Genomic DNA, 23192 nt, shown 5'->3' with positions numbered 1-23192 from the left:
AGTTCTAAGAGAAATCACCATCTCCTTGTGCAGGGAACACTCCCAAGCCCAGTGTCCACAGACAAATCACCTCCAGCGACTCGAAGAGAATTAATAATCCCTGTGGGGGCACTGGAGGCTCCGCGTGAAAGTTTCCAAAGCCCTGTTCTGCCCCAGGACTCCTTTCTCTCCTCCCAGAGGCTTCAGGCTTTCGCGGCTGCTGGCACATCCCAGCCTGCGTAGCGGAGCAGGAGGGACCCAAGGCAGGATCAGCTTTCCCCAACTCGAAAGGGCACCCGTTCTCCAGGTGCCGGCACTGGAAATAGCTGGTGCGGAGAAGGGAGAGGGAGACGTGCAGGATGAAGTCCGCGCCAAGGAGGGCAGTGGCTCCGCCTCTCTGGGTTAGGGACAGAAGAAAACCCTTAACCCAAAGACCTAGCATGAGTGAGGCGTGGAAAGCGAGACAGACTTCAGTGGAAGGCTGTGGGGCGGGACTCAGGGTTCCCGGAGAGGCCGCCCCAGCTCCTGCCGCAGCGCTGGGCGCCCTACCACGCCTGCTCCCTAAGGACCCCGGGCGTCCCACGCACGCACCCACCCTCCTTCCCGAGCCCGCCGCTCCTCCCTCCTTCCTCGCTGGTTGGCCCGGGCGCCGCAGAGCGCGGCGGCAGCAGGAGGAGCCGGGCGCGCCTGCCACGCAAGACCACCGGGCTGGCAGGGCGGCAGGCGCGGTGCGCGATCCCTGGTGGCGGCGGCAACGGCGGTGGTGACGGCGGCGACTGCAGCGGCCAGCTCTCGCCTCTCCCCTGCGCACCCGCATCTCGCTGCGCCGCCAAGCAGCCAGCAGTCCCAGGGTCGCCCAGCCCACGCGCGCACGGCCGAGCCCAGCGCACAATAGCGGCGACAGCCATGGGGAAACCGGCGAGGAAGGGATGCGAGTGGAAGCGGTTCCTGAAGAATAACTGGGTGTTGCTGTCCACCGTGGCCGCGGTGGTGCTAGGTGAGCGGCGCGGCGGGTGGGCGATGCTCGCACCCTCACGCGCTTTCTGCGCCCAGGCCGCGTGCGGCTGTGAGGGTGGGCTTGGAGCTGGCGCACTCCATGCAGGGTCCCTCGATGCCCCCTCGGCCTTAGCCTCGGGCCCCCCGCGGGGGCTTTCCCCCAGGCGCTCTAATTCCTGCACACCAAGAACAAAGCTCCTCTGGGACTCCCATTTGAGTGCTCCTTGAGCTGCTGGTTCCTGCTCTACCCAAAATGATCAAAGGGGCTTGGGGGTAGAAAGGGAAGCAAGCAGCTCTTGGTTCTGCTCGTTTGAAAACAGGGTTCGATTTTTCTCTTTGTTAATCCCGCACCGTATCTCCCCGTATCACCGCTACCTGCCTCACCCCACACCCCCAGCCTCGCTGCCCAGACAGAGATTGAGTGTGGATTACAGTTCTCAGTCGAATTGGAAGAGGCACCCTGGCCTCCGGGATGGGCCGGACCCTTGGGGGAGGGAGGCTGAGAACGCTGTCGCCGCTCATCCTGGGCAGTGCGTGGAAAGGTGCCTTCCCACGCGGCGAGCGCCGACTGCCTGCACCCGGGCTCTGAAAAGCTGCCAGATTCGTGCCTGAATTCTGGGATGTGCCATTGTGGCCCGCGGGAAGTCACCAGGGAGGAGAGCTAAGAGAACTCAGCCGTCTCCCCTCCTGCCTTCCTTGCTCTCCACGTTGTTTTTGTATTTAACATAATGTTTAAGCCATCCTTGCCTGTTTTTAAACAAGGGTGTATTTAAGTGATCCACCCTTCACAGATCACTGGACCAGGTGGATGTCTGAGCCATTGCTCAGAGGTATGAGTTATTCCTATTTAGATTCTGATTTTTTACCAAGGTTGTGTGTTTCTATCTCCGGCCCGGGGATGCAATTCCTTGGGATTAGGGCCATATCTGTCGCCTTTCCCGTGATAGCTCCTCAGCAGGTGAGGGCTTTTGCACCCTCTGAGGAATGTGGATTCTTCGGCAGGCTCCACCTTCCCCTTGGAAACTGCAGCTGTGTTTGCTGAGAAGGCAAGTGGGGACAGCTTGTTTCCTCCCAACCTCAGGTACCTTCCTCTCCAACAGCTGCTCCTAAATCTCAGAATATATGGTGTTGCCTGCTTCTCCTCCGAACCGCCCCCTCCCCTTAGGGTGGGGATAGGGCAGGGAAATGGCCTTTGGAAGTTAATGGGATTCTTGGGGTCAGATTGGATTCTCCAGAACCTTGGGCAAAGGAAAGTCAAGTTTCTAGTAAATAAATAACATCCTGGAATGGCCCTAGCAGAGGCTATTTGTAGGAGGAAAGGAGAGAAGTAGAGAAGCAAATCTTGACTATTTCCCCCAAGAAGTGCCAAGTGGTTTTGGAACTTTTTTTTTTTTTCGGTTTTGGACATTTTTAAGGGAAAGTTTATCCTACTCCACCATATTTAAATAGCATATGCTACAAAGAACGACCTGATTTCCTTTAGGCCAAAGAGAAGAGATGGCCTTGTTTGTTTTCCTAGTGATAAGGGTCAAGGATTAATTGTTAAATATCTTTTTGAAGACTTTGAGAGAGGCCAGGGCGAGGTGGCTCATGCCTGTAACCCCAGTTACTCAGGAGGCTGAGGCAGGAGAATTGCTTGAACCCAGAAGGCAGAGGTTGAAGTCAGCCAAGATTGTGCCACTGCACTCCCACCTGGGTGACAGACCAAGAATCCACCAAAAAAAAAAAAAAAGAAAAAGGACTTTTAGAGGGCCAGGCATGGTGATTCACACCTATAATCCCAATATTTTGGGGGTCCAAGGAAGGAGGATTGCTTGAGCCCAGGAGTTGGAGACCAGCCTGGGCAACATGGCGAAACGCCATCTCTACAAAAAAGTACAAAAATTAGCGTGGTGGTGCACATCTGTAGTCCTAGCTACTCGGGAGACTGAGGTGGGAGGATCACCTGAGCCCAGGGAGGTGGAGGCTGCAGTGAGCCATGATCGTGACACTGCACTCCAGCCTGGGCAACAAGAGTGAGACCCTATCTAAAAAGAAAAAAAAAAAAAAGACTTTGCAGGATAAACATTGGCTTGTGTCTCCCTCCTGATTCCCTGTGGAAGTGGAGTTATCCTGCCTTTTCAGCATGGGGCTTTCCAGAGATACTCACTTGCTACCCAAGTGTTGCACACCACTGGTCAGCATGCGATTCACTAGAGACTGGTTTGGAAAAGATTTTAAGCAATTGTTCCCTGGCCTTTGGAATCAGTTGCATGAATAAGAAGAAGTATATGCCCATTTTGCACACATGGCCTTTGGTCTCAGATGGGCACTTTCCTCCAATTTTAATGTGTGTGAGCCCCAAGAGCTTGGTTTGAGTACTTTTCTCCAGAAAGGAAAGTCACCACTTAAAAATCAAGTGCCCAGCTGAAATCTTCCTAGATATTTGTTCCTTCAGATGGCAACAAATGGCAGTCCTGCTTCTGGTCTGACAAGTCTCAAACCTAGACCACCCCCAATATGCCCATTAACAGGGGTCCTTTTCTTGTCCTTTTTCTTCGGAGTACTGGGCCTGAGTGGAAAATCATACTTGTTTGTGTAGTCTGTAAGGGCTGATTTGTTTAACTGACAGTGAAATTCCAGTGACTTATAACAGTGGCACTGAGTCTATTCATAAACCCTTGCTAGATCATGATAGTAAGAGTTTATTTTATAACTGCCTTAACTGATCCAGAAAAATCGCGAGAGCTCTGATGCAGCCTCCCTTTTGGACTTTTCAGCATGTGGAACTTAAAGAAGAAAAAAACTATGAAATTTATTAACTATCATGACAAAACATCTTCTTCTGATATAGCCGTTCAAATGTTTGGTCCCTGACCAGGTACAGTGGCTCACACCTGTAATCCTAGGATTTTGGAAGGCCAAGGTAGGAGGAATGAGTGAGTCCAGGAGTTTGAGACCAGCCTGATCTCATCTCTATTTCTAAAAAAATAATTTAAAGAAATAATAATGCAATGAAATGTTCAGTCACTACTATAATTCAGTAGCCCTAATACTTTAAAATATTTGATTATAGAAATAAGGGGCAAAGATTTTTATGAGCTAGCTTAAAGCCTGATTTTTCAAGATATAGCACATGAGGGGAAATGTAATAAGGGTCATCTTTATTAGGTGTGGAAGTTCACTCTTTTCATGGACAAGGAAATGCTAAGAACTAAACATTTCTCAAATTCTTGTTCACAAGATGAAGGGATCGAATAGTTAGGTGACCATCTTTGTTAATTTCTGTGACACCCTACATGGTCCTGAAAATAATATCTTGGATTTTCACAGGAAAATCCTCTGCTAAAATACCACTAGGACCACTTTCACGGCTTTCATTACAATTCTTACAGGCTTATTCTCTGCTTCCATAGAACGGTAGAATGAGCACAGAGCCTGGAGTGAAGAGTCCTTGGGATTTGAATTCTGGTACTATCAAGCTCTATCATGCAGGCAAACTGTGTATTTCCCTACAAGCCTGTTTCCTCATCTGGAAATTGGAGATATTACTTATTACCTCATTTGTTATTAGAGGTGTGAAAAATACTCAGTTGTGTGGCTGGCATATATTCAGCACTCAATAGTTGTTATTTTAAGGTAAATCTGAATAATTTGATTATGAGAAAATTAATATTTTCTTATGAAATAAATTCTCTCATTTTATGTTTCTTTCTGTGTCCTGCTTAGTGTCCCGCCTATAATTTAGGGTGATTCAAGTGTTTTGATGACCTGCTCTGTCTGAGCTAATAACTATCTCTGTAGTATTATTCATTTCTTTAAAGGGGAAATGGAAAGAAGAATCATTTTGTTTTGTGCCCCACCGGCTTATCCTCAATTCCTTTAAATATAATATTTAAATATATAATTTATATAAATATAATTTAAGTATGTAAATTCTGAAGGAAGGTTTCATGCTCTAAGTGGGAATTCTGTCCAAGCAGAATTACTGAGTGAGAATTCTGCCAGCCTTCTAATTCGGGTCATCCAATAATGATTATATAGTATATAATGTTGTTAAGGTACTTCTTATATCCTCACCCTATTCACAATATAATACCTAATCTTTCTCTCCAGACCAGTTATGCCATTACTTCAGTCATTTGAAAAATCTGTGATTTCAACTTAGAGCTATTCAGAAAAAGCAATAGGTATTGGCATTTACATGACAGAGCTGGCAAGCTTATTCATTCTAAATTGTTTTCTTTGGAGCGCTAAGGAAGCAATCATGCATAGATTCTGATTCCATTATCTAAAATCAGAAACAGCTCCTTCATGGTCTTAGTAATACCCTTGCCCAGCCTCGTGTCTCTACCCTGGAGCTCATGTAGCGTGCATCTGGCAGTGCTAATTTGAGACGTGGCATAGGCTTTCCCGCTTTGTCTGTGAAGCCCCTGAGGACAGGGCCCAGCAGCGGTTCACGCTGGTTGCAGGCCCAGCCCCTCACCTGCATAGAACCTTGGCTCAGCAGTGTTTAGGAATATCCCTGTAATAATCAACACTTAAGCCATTCATTCATTTAACAGATATGTATCAGACACCCACTGTGCACCAGGGATTGTTCTACAGCCGGGTCACACACCATGTCCTCATGGGACTTAATGTTCAAATAGAGAGAGGTAGACCGTAAATAGAATACATAGATAACCTACTGTATAGAGCATGTTAGATGAGAATAGTGTTCTGGAGTAGTATAGAGCAGGGAGTGGGCTGACAAGGTGGGGGGTTGCAATTTTAAACAGGGTGACAGGGGAGGCCATACTGAGAAGGTGACAGTTGAATCAAGACTAAGGAGAGGTGAAGGAACAAGCTGCACAGGTATCTGGGGAGCATCCTAGTTTGTGTGAGAAACATCAAGGAGTAGAATGAGGGAGGGAGAGAGTAGGAGGAGATGAAGTGGAGGTGAGGCTGGGGGCAGAGCAATAGGGTGGTTCAGGTCCAAGGTCCAGGAAAGGGGAGATGGGTGCCTCAGCTGAGCAGCCAGGAGTGGAACAGAATGAAAAGACAGCTGCTTGAGGTTAACCTGCAGGGCTTGGCTGGATTTGGTCCAAGGGAGAAAGCAGTGGCCATCTCCAGCAAAATAGAGAGTCCTGGAAGGGGCACCGACTTGGAAAAGAACATGGCATGTTCCACGGTGGACATGTTGAGTTCGAGGAGCCAGAGGGGTGTTTGGGTAAAGGTAGGCAGCAAACACCTGGCTAAGTGAGTCTGGTGCTCAGGAGACAAATGTGGAGTGGCGTGTCGACTTAAGAGAGCATGTCAGGGACCTGGTTAAGGCTTTGGGAATGAATGAACCTATCCTGGGAGAAAAGGGAGAAGAGAAGACCAAAGACAGAGTTCTGGACAACCCCAGCATTGGAGGTCTGGGAAGAGAAGGGGCCCACAGAAGAAACCGGACGTGGTGTGATAGAAATTAAGAACAGGAACAGTGATGGGTGAGAGCGTAGGGGGCAGGAGTGAGGGGGTCTGAAGAGGACATTCAACAGCGTTGGGGATACAAAGGACAGGGATGTGACCTTCTGGGCTTTTATTTGGAGGCACTTAGGTGTGAAAGAATTCAGAGAAAGTGGAAGTCACGTTTAAGATCTAGAGAGTATTTTCTTTTCTTTCTTTTTTTAAGAGACAGGGTCTCGTTTTGTTGCCAAGGCTGGTCTTGAATGCCTGGCTTCAAGCTATCCTCCTGCCTCAGCCTCCCAAAGTGCTAGGATTACAAGTGCAAGCCACTGCACTCAGCCTTGTTTTGTTTTGTTTTTTGTTTTTTAAGGAGACTTGAGTCTGACTGAACCTGAAGAGAAGTGATCATTAAAAATAAAAATGCAGCTGAGCATGGTGACTCATGTCTGTAATCCCAGCACTTTGGGAGGCGAAGGTAGTAGGATTTCTTGAGGCTAGGAGTTCAAGACCAGCCTGGGCAACACAGCAGGACCCCTGTCTCTGCAAAATAAAAATTAAATTAGCCAGGCATGATGGTGCGTGCCTGTAGCCCCAACTACTCAAGAGGCTGATGTGGGAAGATCACATGAGGCCAGGAGTTCCAGGCTGCAGTGAGCATGATCACATCATTGTACACTCCAGCCGAGGTGACAGAGCAAGATCCTGTCTCTGAAAAATAATAATAAATGCAGAAGAGAGAGAAAACAATGAATGCTGTTGGGTGGAGTGAGGCCTGGGACAGTAGAAGACAGCGTGAAGTGGAGGGACCTGGTCGGGGATTGGCCAGAGAATGGGACTTTATACTCCTGAGATGGAAGGGAGGAGTTAAGGATGAAGCATTGTATTCCTTTCCTGTGGCTGCCCTAACAAATTACCACAAACTGGGTGGTTTAAAAAAACAGAAATTTTTTTTTGAGACTTATGTATCCATTACTCTGTGCCAAGTACTGTTCTGAGTGCTATATAGGTATTAAACAATTTAATCTTCCCATCAAGCATATTTTCAGGAAACTGAGGCACAGAGAGTTAAGAAACTTGCCCAAGGTCAAGGGCAGAGCCAGGATTCAAACCCAGGAAGTCTGGCTCTAGAGACTCTGCTTCTAACCACTATTCTCTCCTGCTGCTGTGTGATATTTATTACCCTATATTATCATTTTTCTGCCTCCCTCACCAATTGATGAACCCTAAGGGAAGGAATTTTGTGTTGCTCTTCTCTGTGCCCATAGTACCTATCACATTGCACAGTAGGGTGAATACATTTGTTGAATTGCTGAGCCATTTATGACCCAGAGAGTTAGTAAAATGTTGTCCTTGTTTGTCAAGGGAACAAATGAGCCTACAGCTTAAATCAAACCCTATTACCTCCACAAATTCTCCTCTGCCTGTTTCAGCCCCCTCTGATCTATGTCAGCAACATAGATTAACACTTAATGAATCTATATAAGTATCAAGCATGTTGATCTTTTCTTTCTCAAAACTAGATTACAGACCCCTTGAGGTCCCTCTTATTACATTTCACAGGCACTAAAAAATAAAATGAGGCCATAAAGTAATGAGACTGACTTAACTATTTTTTTAATTTTTAAAAAAGTATATCTGATACCTATACTCTCTGAGTCTTTGTTTCTTATTAACAAGAAAGGGATTTAGATTAGCTGGGAGAGCAAAGAACATTCTATTCATGCATCTACTACCATTTATAGGTAGTGGACTATCTGATATGATCTTTGTTGAAAAAGAGTTGAAAACAAAAGTCTGAAATTGATTACTGCTGTCTGCCACTGGCTTAGGATCAGGAACTAGTGGTATGTGTGCTGAGTAATTGTTGACTTGGGTTATAAAACCTCTGAGAGTCCTTCTAGCTTTAAGAACCTTTAGCTTTATGACTGTATATTCATTCCTCGGTTCATTGCTGGGAGCCAGAGGAACTCTTCTGTAAGGAGCTAAGGGGGGTTTAAAGGGCATTACAAGACGATAAAATGACCTAGACATTGAGTCAACCGTTCTGTGTTTGAACGGCTGATCAGTGACATAGGGATAATAATGTAAATTGTATATGGGGCTATTACCATGGTAATATGTTCTATGTCAGTATTATTAGATTGTTTATTACAACAGTAATAGAAGGTCTAATATATGTATGTTTTTGGACTTTATATGTCTCTAATTTAAAGTATTTGCGAAGTACACAATACTCCAAAAACGCTAAATAAAATAATAGTTTCTTTAAAATGACAGGAATAGCCTAGTTCCTATATCCTCAAAACCAGTGATTTCCACAACAATAAATAATCAGTTTGACATAGGGAAAACAAAAAAAAGCATAGTTATTCATATATAATGGGGACTTTTGCTTTTAATGAGGAATATGGCTTTATGTTTATATATTTCGGAAAACTGATGAAAACAGACAAGGTTGCTAATTTAGTCATATATATTTAATTCGTATTAATATATTTATTCCATAGCATGCCACAGACATGACAATATTAGTAAAATAATGAGCACTACTAATTGGTTTCCATAATATTTTCTAGAAATTTGGGAGTTGCTAGTGAGTTAAATTAAGTTCATTTGAAAAAAATATATATATGTATATGTGTGTGTGTGTATATATGATATTGCTTATACTTTCTCTAAAATACTGAGAGATATGTGGTCTCTGTCTCTATATATATTACATGTATACATACATATACATAATATATACATATGTATGTATTATATACATAATATATACATATGTATGTATTATATACATAATATATACATATATATATTATGTATCTTTTTTTTTTTTTTTTTTGAGACCAAGTCTCACTCTGTCACCCAGGCTTTTTTTTTTTTTCTTTTTGAGACCAAGTCTCACTCTGTCACCTAGGCTGGAGTGCAGTGTCACGATCTCGGCTCACTGCAACCCCTGCCTCCCAGGTTCAAGCGATTCTTCTGCCTCAGCCTCCTGAGTAGCTGGGATTACAGGTGCCCACCACCACACCCAGCGAATTTTTGTATTTTTAGTAGAGACAAGGTTTCACCATGTTGGCCAGGCTGGTCTCGAACTCCTGACCTCAGGTGATCCACCCACCTCGGCCTCCCAAAGTGCTGGGATTATAGGCGTGAGTCACCCAGCCTAGCCATATATTATGTATCTCTATCTATCTTATCTCCTTAGTTAAGTACCTTAGAGAAGAGATCCTTCTGGCCTCGCCAAAGTTCTACATATTAAAGAATTAGGAAAAGAAACTGGGCTTTGAATGCTTATGCCTGGTGTTTTCATTTTTGCAACCAAATCAGAATCAGATTTGAAGCATCACTGAAATGATTCTGATTTTTGGTTGTTCTATGCAAGGTATATATGACTCAAGTCTATCAAAACCCCAAACAAAATGATCTAAACACAAAATTATAAAATGAATCTTTAAAATGATTTTACATATTAGACTCTGCACATGCAGGTTGGTATATACAATCTTAATGCCTCCTATGAGGAAGACTGAATATAAATTGCTAGTGGTTGGCAAATATTGAATATCTTGTTAGATGTTGCTTAATTTAAGATATGGTGTTTTATTTAGTACAGTAAAACTACAAAATTGAAGTTGCTTACCCGTTAAAAATTTGAGCACTGGGCATAAGAAATAAAGAAAGCTTCAAATGAAAACACGCTGTGTAGAAAATTTTTGTGTGCAAATTCAGGATGTGGTGGAGCTCAGATGGGTAAAGCCTGGGTTATGTCAGACAAGGTAGGATTAGGAATCAGTTGTTAGAGAGCATGTATGCATGTGAGAGCACTTGCTTATAAAGAGAGAAAGCTTTCCACATTAATTGCTTGTGAGAAATTGTGATTACCTTTAACAGAGCCGAGACTGAAAATAACTGTCCTAGGGAGTCCGTGACACACTGGCCTGGTGCCAGGGAAGCTGTGTTCGCCTGAGGTATTGCAAATTTCCCGTGTCACTGGAGATTTGGGGTCACAGATGCTGTGACAACTCAAGCACTCTCGAAGAAAATGAACTCATTTTAGATGACATTGAGTGGCCCATTTAAACTCCCCATAGCAGTGTCTATTAAAGTAGAAAGTGTTTTAAATGGCCTTTTCTATTTTGTTTGTTTTATTTTGAGACAGAGTCTCGCTCTGTCACCCAGGCTGGAGTGCAGTAGTGCGATCTCCGCTACTGCAACCTCCACCTCCCAGGTTCAAACAATTCTCCTGCCTCAGCCTCCCAGGTAGCTGGCAGTACAGGTGCCTGCCACCACAACTGGCTAATATTTTCTATATGTTTAGTAGAGACGGGGTTTCACCATGCTGGCCAAGCTGCTCTCGAACTCCTAACCACAAGCAGTCTGCCCGCCTCGGCCTCCCAAAGTGCTGGGATTACAGGTGTGAGCCACCGCGCTGCACCCAAGAGATTGATTTAGAAAGAGTTAAAACATTATACTTGCTGAGGAACAGCCCCAAACTGCAACAAAGAGTACTCTGTTGTAATTAGTACACCCCACAGTAACACCTCTGTTAATGGAAAGGAAGTGTTTCAGTGACTCACTCCTTTTCAGAAATGTTACTACTTTACTTTGAAAATTATCTGCTGACTGCCTGTTCCATTACCAAAGGTAGAATATTTCCTTTCCAATAAATAGTCCTATACTTTCTGGGATGGACAGATCTCATCCCAGCTCACAGATGCTTCACGTTCCTCTCCCAGGCCCAGCCTCAGCTATGTGAGTTCCGGGCAGTGGTCCCCACTCAGCCAAGACAGGGAGGGATACGGTGCCTTGTTCTCCACCACTAATCCCCAGACCCAGCCCTGAGAAGATAAGACATCCCACCAGTCCTGCACTCATGCTGAGGTCACCACTCCCGAGCCCTTTCTTAGTCTCAGAGTCCCTAACCGTGTCCAACACAGGAAAATTGTCACAGCAGATCTCCACATGTCTAGGAAGGCTCTTGATAGTAGAAAGTGTTTAAAATGGCCTTTTCTATTTTGTTTTGTTTTGAGACAGAGTCTCACTCCGTCACCCAGGCTGGAGTGTAGTAGTGTGATCTCGGCAACTGCAACCTCCACCTCCCAGGTTCTAACAATTTTCCTGCTATCATCACGTGACTCTCTGCTTGGTCTGCATGTTGAAGCAATAGCGGACTTTGGGACTGGAACTTGGCTTCAGAAACACCCTCAGAGAGGGTCCACATGGCCATACGGTGTGTTTATTCTTATAATCTCTCTGAGACAACTATTTGGGTATAACACTTCCAGATGGTTAAAACTACAGCACTTTGGCCAGGCGCGTGGCTCATGCCTGTAATCCCAGCACTTTGGGAGGCCGAGGTGGGCGGATCACCTGAGGTCAGGAGATCAAGACCAGCCTGACCAACATGGAGAAACCCCATCTCTACTAAAAATACAAAATTAGCCAGGTATGATGGTGCATGCCTGTAATCCCAGCTACTGGGGAGGCTGAGGCAGGAGAATTGCTTGAACCCGGAAGGCAGAGGTTGCAGTGACCCGAGATCACGCCATTGCACTCCAGCCTGGGCAACAAGAGCGAAACTCCACCTCCAAAACAAAACAAAACAAAACAAACAAAGAAAAGTACAGCACTTACTCAACCAAGGGGGAAATCCTTATAGGAGAGAGCTTAGGTGAGAATGTACAATTATTTTTCTACCATTGTTCTATTGCTTAAGAGTTACCTAGTTACTAATAATTCAGTAAGGAATTAAGTCAATAACAAAAAATGCACCATCACCAGAAATGCCTAAACTACAGAGAGCCTAATCTCTGAGCCTCTCCCCGTTACTGGAAAATAAACTGATACTGCTCAACTTCTGTGAGTATCTCAAAGACTTGTTTTCTGAGCCACTTAGCAGGTTTCATTTAACATTTCCCCAAATTATGGGCCAGGCACAGTGGCTCACACCTGTAATTCTAGCACTTTGGGAGGCCAAGGCATACAGATTGCTTGAGCCCAGGAGTCTGAGACCAGCCTGGGCAACATGGTGACACCTCGTCTCTACAAATAATACAAAAATTAACCAGGTGTGGTGGGTCACGCCTGTAGTCCCAGCTACTCAGGGGGCTGAGGTGAGAGGATCACTTGAGCCCGGGAGGTTGAGTCTGCAGTGAGCCAAGATCACACCACAGCACTCCTGCGTGGGTGATAGAATGAGACCCTGTCTCCAGAAAAAAAAAAAAAAAGATTCCCTGAAGTATGAGACATTGAGAGAGAAAGTGAGAGTGACGTATTTTCTCCCTTGAAAAGTTCTCTTTGGCTAACCAACCCTAATATCAATATTTATTGAGAATTTACCACAAGTTTTATGTACATTTACCTCCCATTTGACCCTCAGTACAATGAGTTAGGGGGTTCCCATTTTACCAGATGAGGAAGCTGAAATTTACAAGGCTTAGGTCATGTAGCTGAGCACACAGAGCTAGGATTAGCACCCAGGACTGTCTGATTCCAAAGCTTAGGTTACTAATTATTAATCATTAAGCAAGTCTTCTTCCTTCCTAGTAAACCTTGATACACCTACACCTAATTGGTAGTTAGAACCATGCTTGCAGACAGGCTTCTTTCTTGCAAAGTGGCCAAATAAAGCCTATTTCCTTCTTGCTTCATCGTTTGTCAGTCTTGTAGCTCTTCTTTATTGCGTGTGGTTAGTCCTTTCCCCTACGCTTCTCCTACATAAACCTTCTGTTTGAGCTTGAATTCTAGTGGAACTCATCTAGTTGCTTTCCCAGAACTGTTGTACTTTCATGCCCTAATCCTTTTGCTCAAATGTTTCACTCACTGTTATCCTGCCTATCCTTGAAGATGGATCTAATTACCACTTTTATGTTGTAGACTTCTCTGTCTGCAGTTGGAGATAATCTCCCTTCTCTGCATTCTTAACCCTTGACTTATATGCATAAATTATCACCATTAGCACCACTATTCCCACGTCTGTTCTGTGGCAGACATCACTAATTGATTACAGTACTCTTCACTACTGAGCTCTGTCATGGCCTCAGAATCCTCGAAACTTTGCTCCAGGCAACCGCTGTTAATCAAACAGAATTGGCGCCTAAGATGAAAAGTATTGTTTGTTGCTGGGAAAAGTTTATTCATTTGGTAATCAGTTAGGAACTGAATTTAAATTGAGCAAGTACTGATGTTACTGATAAGAAAGGCAGAGTCAAAGTCTGTATTTTGTCCTCTCAGTCCATTGGTGGCAATACATGCACAACCACTAACATGATCCTGAGTGTGGTAAATGCTGCAAGGAGGCTGCAGCATGCTGTGGGCCTTCAAAGAAGAAAGGTGCAACTGGGAAAGTTCCTGGAGGAGGCCATAATTGGAATGGCCTTGAGCAGGTGTGGTAGGATTTCTGGGCTTGAAGACTGGAAAGAGCAAGTCTGCATAAAGGTGATGATATGAGTAAGGAGGGCTTATCATCTCTTAGGTTCAATTTCAGTATTACATGGAACTATAATTTAATATATGTGTTGCTGTGCTTTCGCACTTTTTCTTATCTGTTTCCTAAGTACAAGAATGCAATACTACACAGGTCTGTCACATCATAGCATCCAGCATTGTACTTACTTCACAGGAGGTGCCCCCAGATATTTTTGGCTGATTACAACCTTCTTCACTGAAGAATTAAAACAAGTAAATCTTTGATGAACCAATCCCATTGATCCCCTAGAAGCCCACTCAGTTGTATGAGTTTTTGAGTGAAGACGATGAGGAACTCTTATGCTAGCATAAGTCATCCCAAACATACTTAACTCCTGGAATGGGGACCCCAGAAGAAGAGCAAGTCTGGTTGCTAACAGTTTTGAAGCCATTTTATTGTGAGCACAGCATGGCCCTGAAGCTCCCAGACTGGAGAGCATTTCTGTACCCTAAGGAAGATCTGATCTTCTCAAGAAACCAGCACCAGAACCCACCTGATCTCCAGATAATTCTTTGGGCTAATTAGAGAAAATGGAAGATCCATCTCTTTTTCCATAATTGGGCCACAGCTTGGTGCTGAATCAACCCTGGATGGTAGAGCCTTTTCAGCTGCGGTATTTAGCAACTCGTATACCATTCAGTGAATTTATTTCTGGATTTTCCCCCTCCAAGTATCCTTTCACATCTTTATCCAAATTCTGCCCACTTCTCTCCCTGTCTGGAGATTATTTCTATAAGAAATTAATTAGCCTGTCTGTACTACCTGTTCCAGCAGACTTTGAACAACTGCGTGGGTAAACACTAGATGTGGTCATCAAAGAGTCGGAAAATAAGTTTTTACTTTTTTATTAGCAAAAGTTAATTGTCAACCAGGAGATGTAACAGGCTTGCTCCATTTCTGCTGCCGCTTCTTGGATTTCTTTCTTGCATGTGGAGAATTTCCTGAGGTTTCACCAGACTGAAGAGATTCTGAGTTCTATGAAGTGATGGAGATAAAGATCTTGTTGTCATAAAACAGCAAAGAGCACTGTGATTGGGTTTGAAAGAGTTTTGATTGTGTTATGGACAGTGCTCTTCCTGGTTTTTAAAAAGTTGATGTTTTCTTCTGTGTAAATTTAAATAATTTCTTTAAAGGCAGTAAGCTTTTATATTTAATTAAATATACCTTTCACTGTGCAATCACAACAGGAAGATTTTCTAAATTAGACATCTTTACCTTGAAGAAGAAAATTGTCTGTTTCAGTGTCTTTTTGTAGCAAGATTGGCCAAAACAAGTGGTAAATAAGTCTGTAATATTTAACTGTCATGAAATACCTTTGCTAATAAGGAAATGGCCTCGGTTTGGATTATGTGGAGTTTCCTGTGTGCGATGTGGGGGTGTATGTGTACATATATGTATATTTCTTTTTTTTTTTTTTGAGATAGAGCCTCACTATGTCGCCCAGGCTGGAGTGCAGTGGCATGATCTTGGCTCACTGCAACCTCTGCCTCCCAGCAAGCGATTCTCCTGCCTCAGCCTCCCAAGTAGCTGGGATTACAGATGTGCAACACCATGCCTGGCTAGTTTTTTTGTGTTTTTAGTAAAGATGGGATTTCACCATGTTGGCCAGGCTGGTCTCGAACTTCTGACCTCAGGTGATCCACCCGCCTTGGCCTCCCAAAGCGCTGGGATTACAGGGGTGAGCCACCACACCCGGCCTATATTTCCTTTTTTTATACTGGATAGCAATATAGGGTCTTGTCTTTCACCTTTTAAGTTCAGAGAACAGTTTGTCCTGACCACACATATGTTACCAGTATGATGTTTTATGAAGGTTTAGAAATGAGCTCCCAGAAAAATAATATTTTAATGTCTACAAATAAATAATCTGAGGATGTTTCTCAATTTAGCATCAATACTAAGTTGTGCCTTGTAGATTTCCATTGGCTCTACGTGCAAAAGATTAAGTTAGAATGAGGAAGATATTTTTAATTACTATGAAATTCTTTTTTTTGTTTTTTTTTTGTTGTTGTTGTTTTTCTTTTTGTTTTGGGAAGGTGTCTCACACTGTTAGCCAGGCTGGAGGGCAGTGGCATGATCTTGGCTCATTCAACCTTCGCCTCCTGGGTTCAAGCAATTCTGCTGCCTCAGCCTCCCGAGTAGCTGGGATTATAGGCATGTGCCACCACGCCCAGCTAATTTTTGTACTTTTATTTTTTTGAGATGGAGAGTCTCTGTCACCCAGAATGGAGTGCAGTGGCACCAACTCAGCTCACTGCAACCTCTGCCTTCTGAGTTCAAGCGATTCTCCTGCCTCAGCCTCCCAAGTAGCTGGGATTACAGGTGCCCACCACCATGCCTGGCTAATTTTTGTATGTTTTTAGTAGAGAGGGGGTTTCGCCATGTTGGCCAGGCTGGTCTTGAACTCCTGACCTCAAGTGATCCACTCACCTCTGCCTCCTAAATTGCTGGGATTACAGGCGCCCGCCGTCTGACTTAATTTTTGTATTTGTAGTGGAGACGGGGTTTCGCCATGTTAGCCAGGCTGGTCTAGAACTCATGACCTTAAGTGATCCACCTGCCTCAGCCTCCCAAAGTGCTGGGATTACAGGCATGAGCCATCATGCCCGGCCAAATTACTATGAAATTCTGTCCTGCAAGTGCTTTAGAATAACTTGCATTTTAAAGTACATTTGCACATTTTACATATAATGCTATATGGTTGTGTTTGGGTTTTGTGTACAGATGGCTTTTGTTATTAAGTGGAAAAGGCCTGAAATATGCTGTTCCATGTTAAGTAAATTGATATAACCTAAGAAAAGATCTTGTTGCCAATTCAGAAACCATAACCTTAAATAGCATGCCTGGGTCTCCTCTGTATCTGGTTTAACATCTGCATTGAATATTGGTATTTTCTAATAATCTCCAACTAGCTTATTTATTTTGGAAAAAAAAATAGAAATCTACATCTACTTTTGCTTAAGTGGAAATAATTGAGTAATGCTTGGTTGCTTTTTTAACCTCAAGTCAATAACTGCAAAAGACTGGACTTACTGCACCTGAGATCTAGAACCCTGAAGTTATCTAATCGGTGCTCATCACTGAGCTTGTGTAGGCTTCCTGAAGCCTATTCAGGGCCCTGTGTACCAGGGAAAAGGGCTGGCAGATCGCAGTGTGTGGAGTATGCAGCCAGTAATTCTTTCTTAGATTCTCTGTCCCCTCTTAGAACCTCCCCTCATTTCCCAGGGAACATCTGTTTTCCATGAGGGCAGTACTAAGGGGGCTGAAGATTCCTACAAACATATAATAAAAGATTCCAAGAGTAGGCCGGGTGCGGTGGCTCACGCCTGTAATCCCAGCACTTTGGGAGGCCAAGGTGGATGAATCACGAGGTTAGGAGATGGAGACCATCCTGGCTAACACGGTGAAACCCCCTATTAAAAATACAAAAAAAAATTAGCTGAGCATGGTGGTGGGCGCCTGTAGTCCCAGCCACTCAGGAGGCTGAGGCAGGAGAATGGCATGAACCCGGGAGGTGGACCTTGCAGTGGGCCAAGGTGGCGCCACTGCACTCCAGCCTGGGCAACACAGCAAGACTCTGTCTCAAAAAAAAAAAAAAAAAAAAAGATTCCGAGAGTAAACAAAATCCTCAAGTGTTACTGTGCAAAGATTATACTCACCATGTTTGATTTTTTTGGTCTCTGGTGGTCATCCCAGATGCATTCACAGTCATTTCTGGACCTTTAATCTAATCCACTATTGTTATTAAATGAGCTGATCCACATGGAGTTACTTTTGAAATCATAAAGTGCCTTATGAATGTTTGTTATTGTGTCTTAAATTCTTTAAATATGTCTTAACTCACTTAAAGATAAAAGTAAATGTTTCTGTGGTCCTTCTGGGAGTGGGGAAAGTTACAGCTCCACGAATGTTAAGAGAGAAGGGTGAACAGTTAGCAGGCAGGCAGCATGGTTGGGAGTCACGAGGAAGAGCATTAAGATGACACAAGTTTTGTAAGCAGACCTAAGGAATGGGCTGAAGAGTGTCCTGGAGGCCCAGGTACTTAGACTTAGCATTCTGGGTTCAGGGTTCATCCAGGAGTTCCAGGCTTGTGGCAGGTTTAGAAAATCCAGGCTGATGGGCCACCTTCTTTCTCCCAGAGGTCAATCTGATCTTAAGTTGCACCTGACTAAAACCTGCTGCAGGAGAGATGGTCAGATATTATTTACACACAGGGAGATGGCTTCCTAAGATTGTGTAGTGAACCAAGAAGGTGTTTACAGGCATGTGAAACTGGCTATTGTAAAGAGGCAGTGATCTGGGACACGTGATGTTAGTTAAACTGGAGGAAAAGGTGTACCCTTCAAGCAGAGGATTCCAGGGCCTCTCGAAACTGTACAAGTCTGAGCCAAGGGACAGAAATTCCATCAGTGGCTTGGAAGTCAAATATTTGCCCTGATACTGAGGAAGGGAAAGAGTGGAACGTGACCGTGGGATAGATAAAGGGTTTTCACAGGAATGCAAACAAGATGATAGGTAGAATCACCCATGAGATTAGCAAACAAACCACTTTTAGAGGAAAAAAGTAGAATAAAGAGAGTCAACCACAGGTAGAAAATGCAAGACTTTGGAATCCACAAGTCACGTCATAGATATGTATCTCGGGAAATAATCCAAGCACACATGCATGGGACTGATACACCTGTGGGAGAGTGAGAGTCTGGTTGTTCCGAGACTGATAGATTCACCCACCTGCTGGGCTCTAAGCCAGTTGGATGTTTGCTCGAGAGACTAGATTCCTGTGGGCTGGTCCTAACTTTCCCAACTAAGCTCACCCTCACTTGAGCCCAAAGGACTCCTAAGACTCCATCCCCAGGAGGCATCCCCAGGTGAGGAGCTGGGCACTTGAACTGTCATGTGTATAGCACCACAGCCATTGTAAAAGGAGAACATCTCACAAGTCAGGAGTTACTGGAGAGACTGTTTATGACACACTTCTGGGTTCGATGGCCCTGAGACAATAAATTCATTCACATTCCTGTGGCCCAGTTTTCATGCTTTGCTCATGACATCCTCCCTCAGTGATTTTCTCCTGCCTTTCATAATCAGGTTTGATGAGCAAAGGGTAGAAAGTGCAGTGGCTTCCTGGGCATGTGCATTAAATAGCAATTAAAATGCAGTCCTGGTTCGGCTCAAAGCAGCAGGTGTCAATCAAACACCTACAGTGTGTCAAGCTTGATGCCAGGGGCGGTGGGGTACAGGAATGAGCAGACAAATGCTTCTGCCTTGGGAGCTTCAGATAAAAGGGAAGGAGAGCACGAATTAGACCTGTCTGAGGGTGTAATAGAAATTCAGATAAAACTGAGTAGGATCCAGAGGAGAGATTCCTTCCACCTGAGAAGAGAGCCTAGGAAAGGCTTTCTGGAGGAGGTGGCTTTTTAACTAGGCTTTAAGGGGTGGGTAGGAGTTTATTAGGCACAGATAGTGGCAAAGGGCTTTCAAGGGAGGGCGATCTGTGTGAACAAGAGTGTGAAAGCAAAAAAGCATGGAGCATCTTTAAGAAATAGCATGGAGTTTGCTGTGACTGGGTCTGCTGGGATTGGGGGTGAGAAGGACATGCAGACCTGTATTGGTTAGGGACCTGGCAGGAAGCAGACTCAAAAGGGTTTCACTGAGCAGAATTGAATCAAGGGACTATTTATAGAGTTCAGCAGGGTAAAAGGAATCAGCAAGGGATGGTGAGGCACCCAGGGTTGAATAACTGGGAAGCTATTAGCTCATCTAGGCCTGAACAGACAAGGGAGGGTGATGGGGTTTCCACAGTACAGTGGGGGCTGAGTTGTGGCAGGGACCAAAAGGCAGGGCCTACGTGGCTGCAGAGGAACACAGGCAGGGAGGGCGGGAGAAAATAAAAAAAAAACCCAACCTCTGTCTCTTTCTACCATTAAGATCTATAGCTACTGCCTCTCATTTGCTAAACCCAGCCAAAACCAGAGGCAAGGAACCCCGAATCAGCCCTCCCAGTGCACAGAGCAGGACAAAGACAGACAGAGGGTGAATTGGAGGGCAAATGGAGAGTGATCAGCACAGAGCCATATGGCATGAAGTGCCATGCTGAAAGGTTTTCTCGGGACATCAAGAAGTGTTGAAAAGATACAAAGTCTAGGATTGATGGCAGGGAAATTATTATTTATTTATTTACTGAGATGGAATCTTGCTCTGTCCCCCAGGCTGGAGTGCAGTGGTATGATCTCGGCTCACTGCAACCTCTGCCTCCCAGGTTCAAGCAATTCTCTTGCCTCAGCCTTCTGAGTAGCTGGGATTACAGGCATGTGCCAACATGCCTGGCTAATTTTTTCATTTTTAGTATAAATGGGGTTTTGCTATGTTGGCCAGGCTGGTCTCAAACTCCTGACCTCAAGTGATCCACCCACCTCGGCCTCCCAAAGTTCTGGGATTACAGGCATGAGCCACTGCGCCCAGTCTATTTTGATGACATCTGGTGATACTGGTGGCTGCTGCTTAAGGGCATTATGGGAAATGAGAGGTAAGAATGGTTCCCACAGCCTCTAGCTATATACCAGCAGGACCATCTCCTGCTGCTCACACAAGCCTAGCCCTAGGCCTCCACATCTAGAGAGCATTGCCCCTACATCTACCAGCCTTTCTTCCATGCAAGGAGGGCAAATGTGGCTGGTGGAAAAGGCACCTAGAATACCAGTGGCAGCTTCTCTCTCTCCCCACTATACTTTAGGACTCTTCTAATTGTAAGCAACAGAAAATCCAGTTCAAACAGGCTTAATCCAGAAAGGTGGAAGGAGGCGGGGGTGACATATAAAATTTATGGCTCAGATACCATAAGAGTCTACAAACAGTACCTGGCTTCCAGTACAGGGGTTTAATATCATCTGGACCTGTTCTCTCTTTACATATAGTCTCTTTACACCTGTGTCATTTTCACTCCCAAGCAAGACTCTTCCCTGGTGGTGATACAGCTGCCAGCACAGGTCAAGGTTTCTTTTTCCCAGTTCCACACCCAGCAGGAGAAATAAAGTTTCTGATCCCTATTAGTTCAAACAAGACTCCATGGCCTTAGCCTTAGGCTAACTCAGCCCTGAGTCAGAGCTCCATTCCTCAATATAGTCTTGGGACCAAAGGAATATGGTGATCTGATTGGCTAGACCAGGGTCGCTCCCTCATCCTACCATGTTCCCCCAAGCTTCTGGACTACTTAGGGCTTCAGCTCCACCGTAAACAAATTGAGAGTTAGAAGGTGTGCTGTTCACTGCAGGGACAAGGGATACTGTCCCTTAACAAGAGCAACAAACCTGCCTTTTATCTGTTATGTTCTTGAGCTATTTCCTGAAAGCAATCAATACAACACTCATAAGTTAAATTTTATTGCATTCATAGTTACAAAAGTCAGGAAGTCGTTTAGTTATTAACCACATGGTTTGAAATTGATGGAATTGAGACAGAAATCACTTTAAAAGCTGAGAGAGGGTGTCATAGTCTGTTCTGGCTGCTGTAACAACTTCCCACAGACTACGTACCTTATAAACAACAGACATTTATTTCTTACAGTTCTGGAGGCCAGGATGTCCAAGATCAAGGTGCCATTAGATTCCGTGTCTGCTGAGGGCCCACTTTCTGGCTCATGAATGATGCCTTCTAGCTGTTTCCTCACACAGTGGAAGTGGCAAGGCAGCAATCTGGGACTCTTTCATAAAGGCACTAATCCCATTCAGGAGGGCTCTGCCCTCATGACCTAATCACCTCTCAAGGGCCCCACCTTCTAACACCATCACATTGATGATTAGGTTTCAAAATATGAATTTGAAGGAGGACATACACATTCATACCATAGCAGAGGAGGAGAAAAATTAAGCATGTTTTGCCTTAAATTCTTAAGAATTCTACACACACACACACACACACACTACACTACAGCTTATATTTAACGCTGAAAGTCTGAATGCTTTCCCCCTAAGAGCAGGAATAAGGCAAAGCTGTCCATTCTCACCATTTCTTTTGAATATCTCACTGGAAGCCTGAGCCAGTGCAACAAGGCAAGAAAAAGAAATAAAAGGCATATTGAAAAGAAAGAAATAAAACTGTCCCTGTTCACAGATGGCATGATTTTCTACATAGGAAATCCCAAGAAATTACAAAATAAATTTTAAGACTAATAAGTGATTTTAGCAGGGCTGCAAGATACAAGGTTAACACACAAAAATCACTTGCTATTTCTATATGCTAACAATGTATAACTGAAAATGGAAATTGAAATACATTGTGTGTCATAGCTTCAAAAAGTAAGGATTAGGTATGTAACTAACAAAATATATATAGGATCTATACTCTGACAATTATAAAACACTGATGAAAGAAATCATTTAATGCCAAAGTAAATGGAGAGACATAAGTTGTTCATGGATTGGATGACTCAACATACTAATGATGTCAGTTCTCCCATAATTGATGTATAGATTTAATGCAATTCTGATCTAAATCCCAGCAGGGATTTTTGTAGATATATCAGACAAGCTGATTCTAAAATTCATATGGAGGCAGGGTGCGGTGGCTCACACCTGTAATCCCAGCACTTTGGGAGGCTGAGGCGGGCAGATTGCTTGAGCTCAGGAATTGAACACCATCTTGGGCAACATGGCAAAACTCCGTCTCTACAAAAAAATACAAAACTTAGCCAGGCATGATGGCATGCGCCTGTAGTCCCAGCTACCTGGTAGGCTGAGGTGGGAGGATTGCTTGAGCCCGGGAGATCGAAGCTGCAGTGAGCCATGATCACGCCACTGCACTCAAGCCTGGGTAACAGAGTGAGATCCTGTCTCCAAAAAAAACAAACAAAAAATAAAATTCATATGGAAAGACAAAGGCATTAGAAGAGCTAAAATAATTTTGAAAAAGAAGCAAGTTGGAGGAATCATCCTATCTTATTTCAATATGGTTATCAAGATATCAAGTGTAATATTGGTGAAAAGGAGACATGGCAGAAACTGCAATTACTTTTGCACCAACCTAATAGAGCAATGAAGCAGAACAGAGACTCCAGAAATAGACCCATAGAAATATGCCCAGTTGGTCTTTTTTTTTTTTTTTTAATTGAGACAGGGTCTCACTCTGTCTCCCATGTTGGAGTGCAGCAGCATGACTGTAGCTCATTGCAGCCTTGAACTCCTGGGCTCAAGCAGTCCTCCTGCTTCAGACTCTCAAAGTGCTGAGATTGCAGGTGTGAGCCACTGTACCTGGCCCTCCAGTTGATTTTTGACAAAGGTTCAAAAGCTATTCAAAGAGGAAAGTATAGTCTTTCCAACAAATGGTATTGGAACAA

General features: G+C 44.2%; 2 protein-coding genes across 13 annotated transcripts in view; one reads left to right on the top strand and one right to left on the bottom strand.

Moving 5' to 3' along the window:
- Nucleotides 1-399: 399 nt before the first annotated feature.
- The window catches only part of SLC1A1 (solute carrier family 1 member 1), a 91010-nt gene continuing 68217 nt past the window's right edge, over nucleotides 400-23192 (top strand). For both annotated transcript variants that reach the window (XM_054519977.2, XM_002819820.5), the window contains exon 1: nucleotides 400-976. In XM_054519977.2, coding sequence (XP_054375952.2) covers nucleotides 886-976 — 91 coding nt within the window. In that variant the 5' untranslated portion in view covers nucleotides 400-885. The remainder of the gene's footprint in view (nucleotides 977-23192) is intronic.
- The window catches only part of SPATA6L (spermatogenesis associated 6 like), a 157602-nt gene continuing 149125 nt past the window's right edge, over nucleotides 14716-23192 (bottom strand). For all 11 annotated transcript variants that reach the window (XR_008509664.2, XR_008509663.2, XR_008509668.2 and 8 more), the window contains one exon: nucleotides 14716-14836. The gene's annotated coding sequence lies outside the window, so the exon portion shown is untranslated. The remainder of the gene's footprint in view (nucleotides 14837-23192) is intronic.

The sequence above is a fragment of the Pongo abelii genome, chromosome 13 (assembly GCF_028885655.2).
Source record: "Pongo abelii isolate AG06213 chromosome 13, NHGRI_mPonAbe1-v2.0_pri, whole genome shotgun sequence".
Taxonomy (NCBI): domain Eukaryota; kingdom Metazoa; phylum Chordata; class Mammalia; order Primates; family Hominidae; genus Pongo; species Pongo abelii.
The sequence above is the reverse complement of the archived record's forward strand: the minus strand, read 5'-3'. Positions and strand labels throughout refer to the sequence as shown.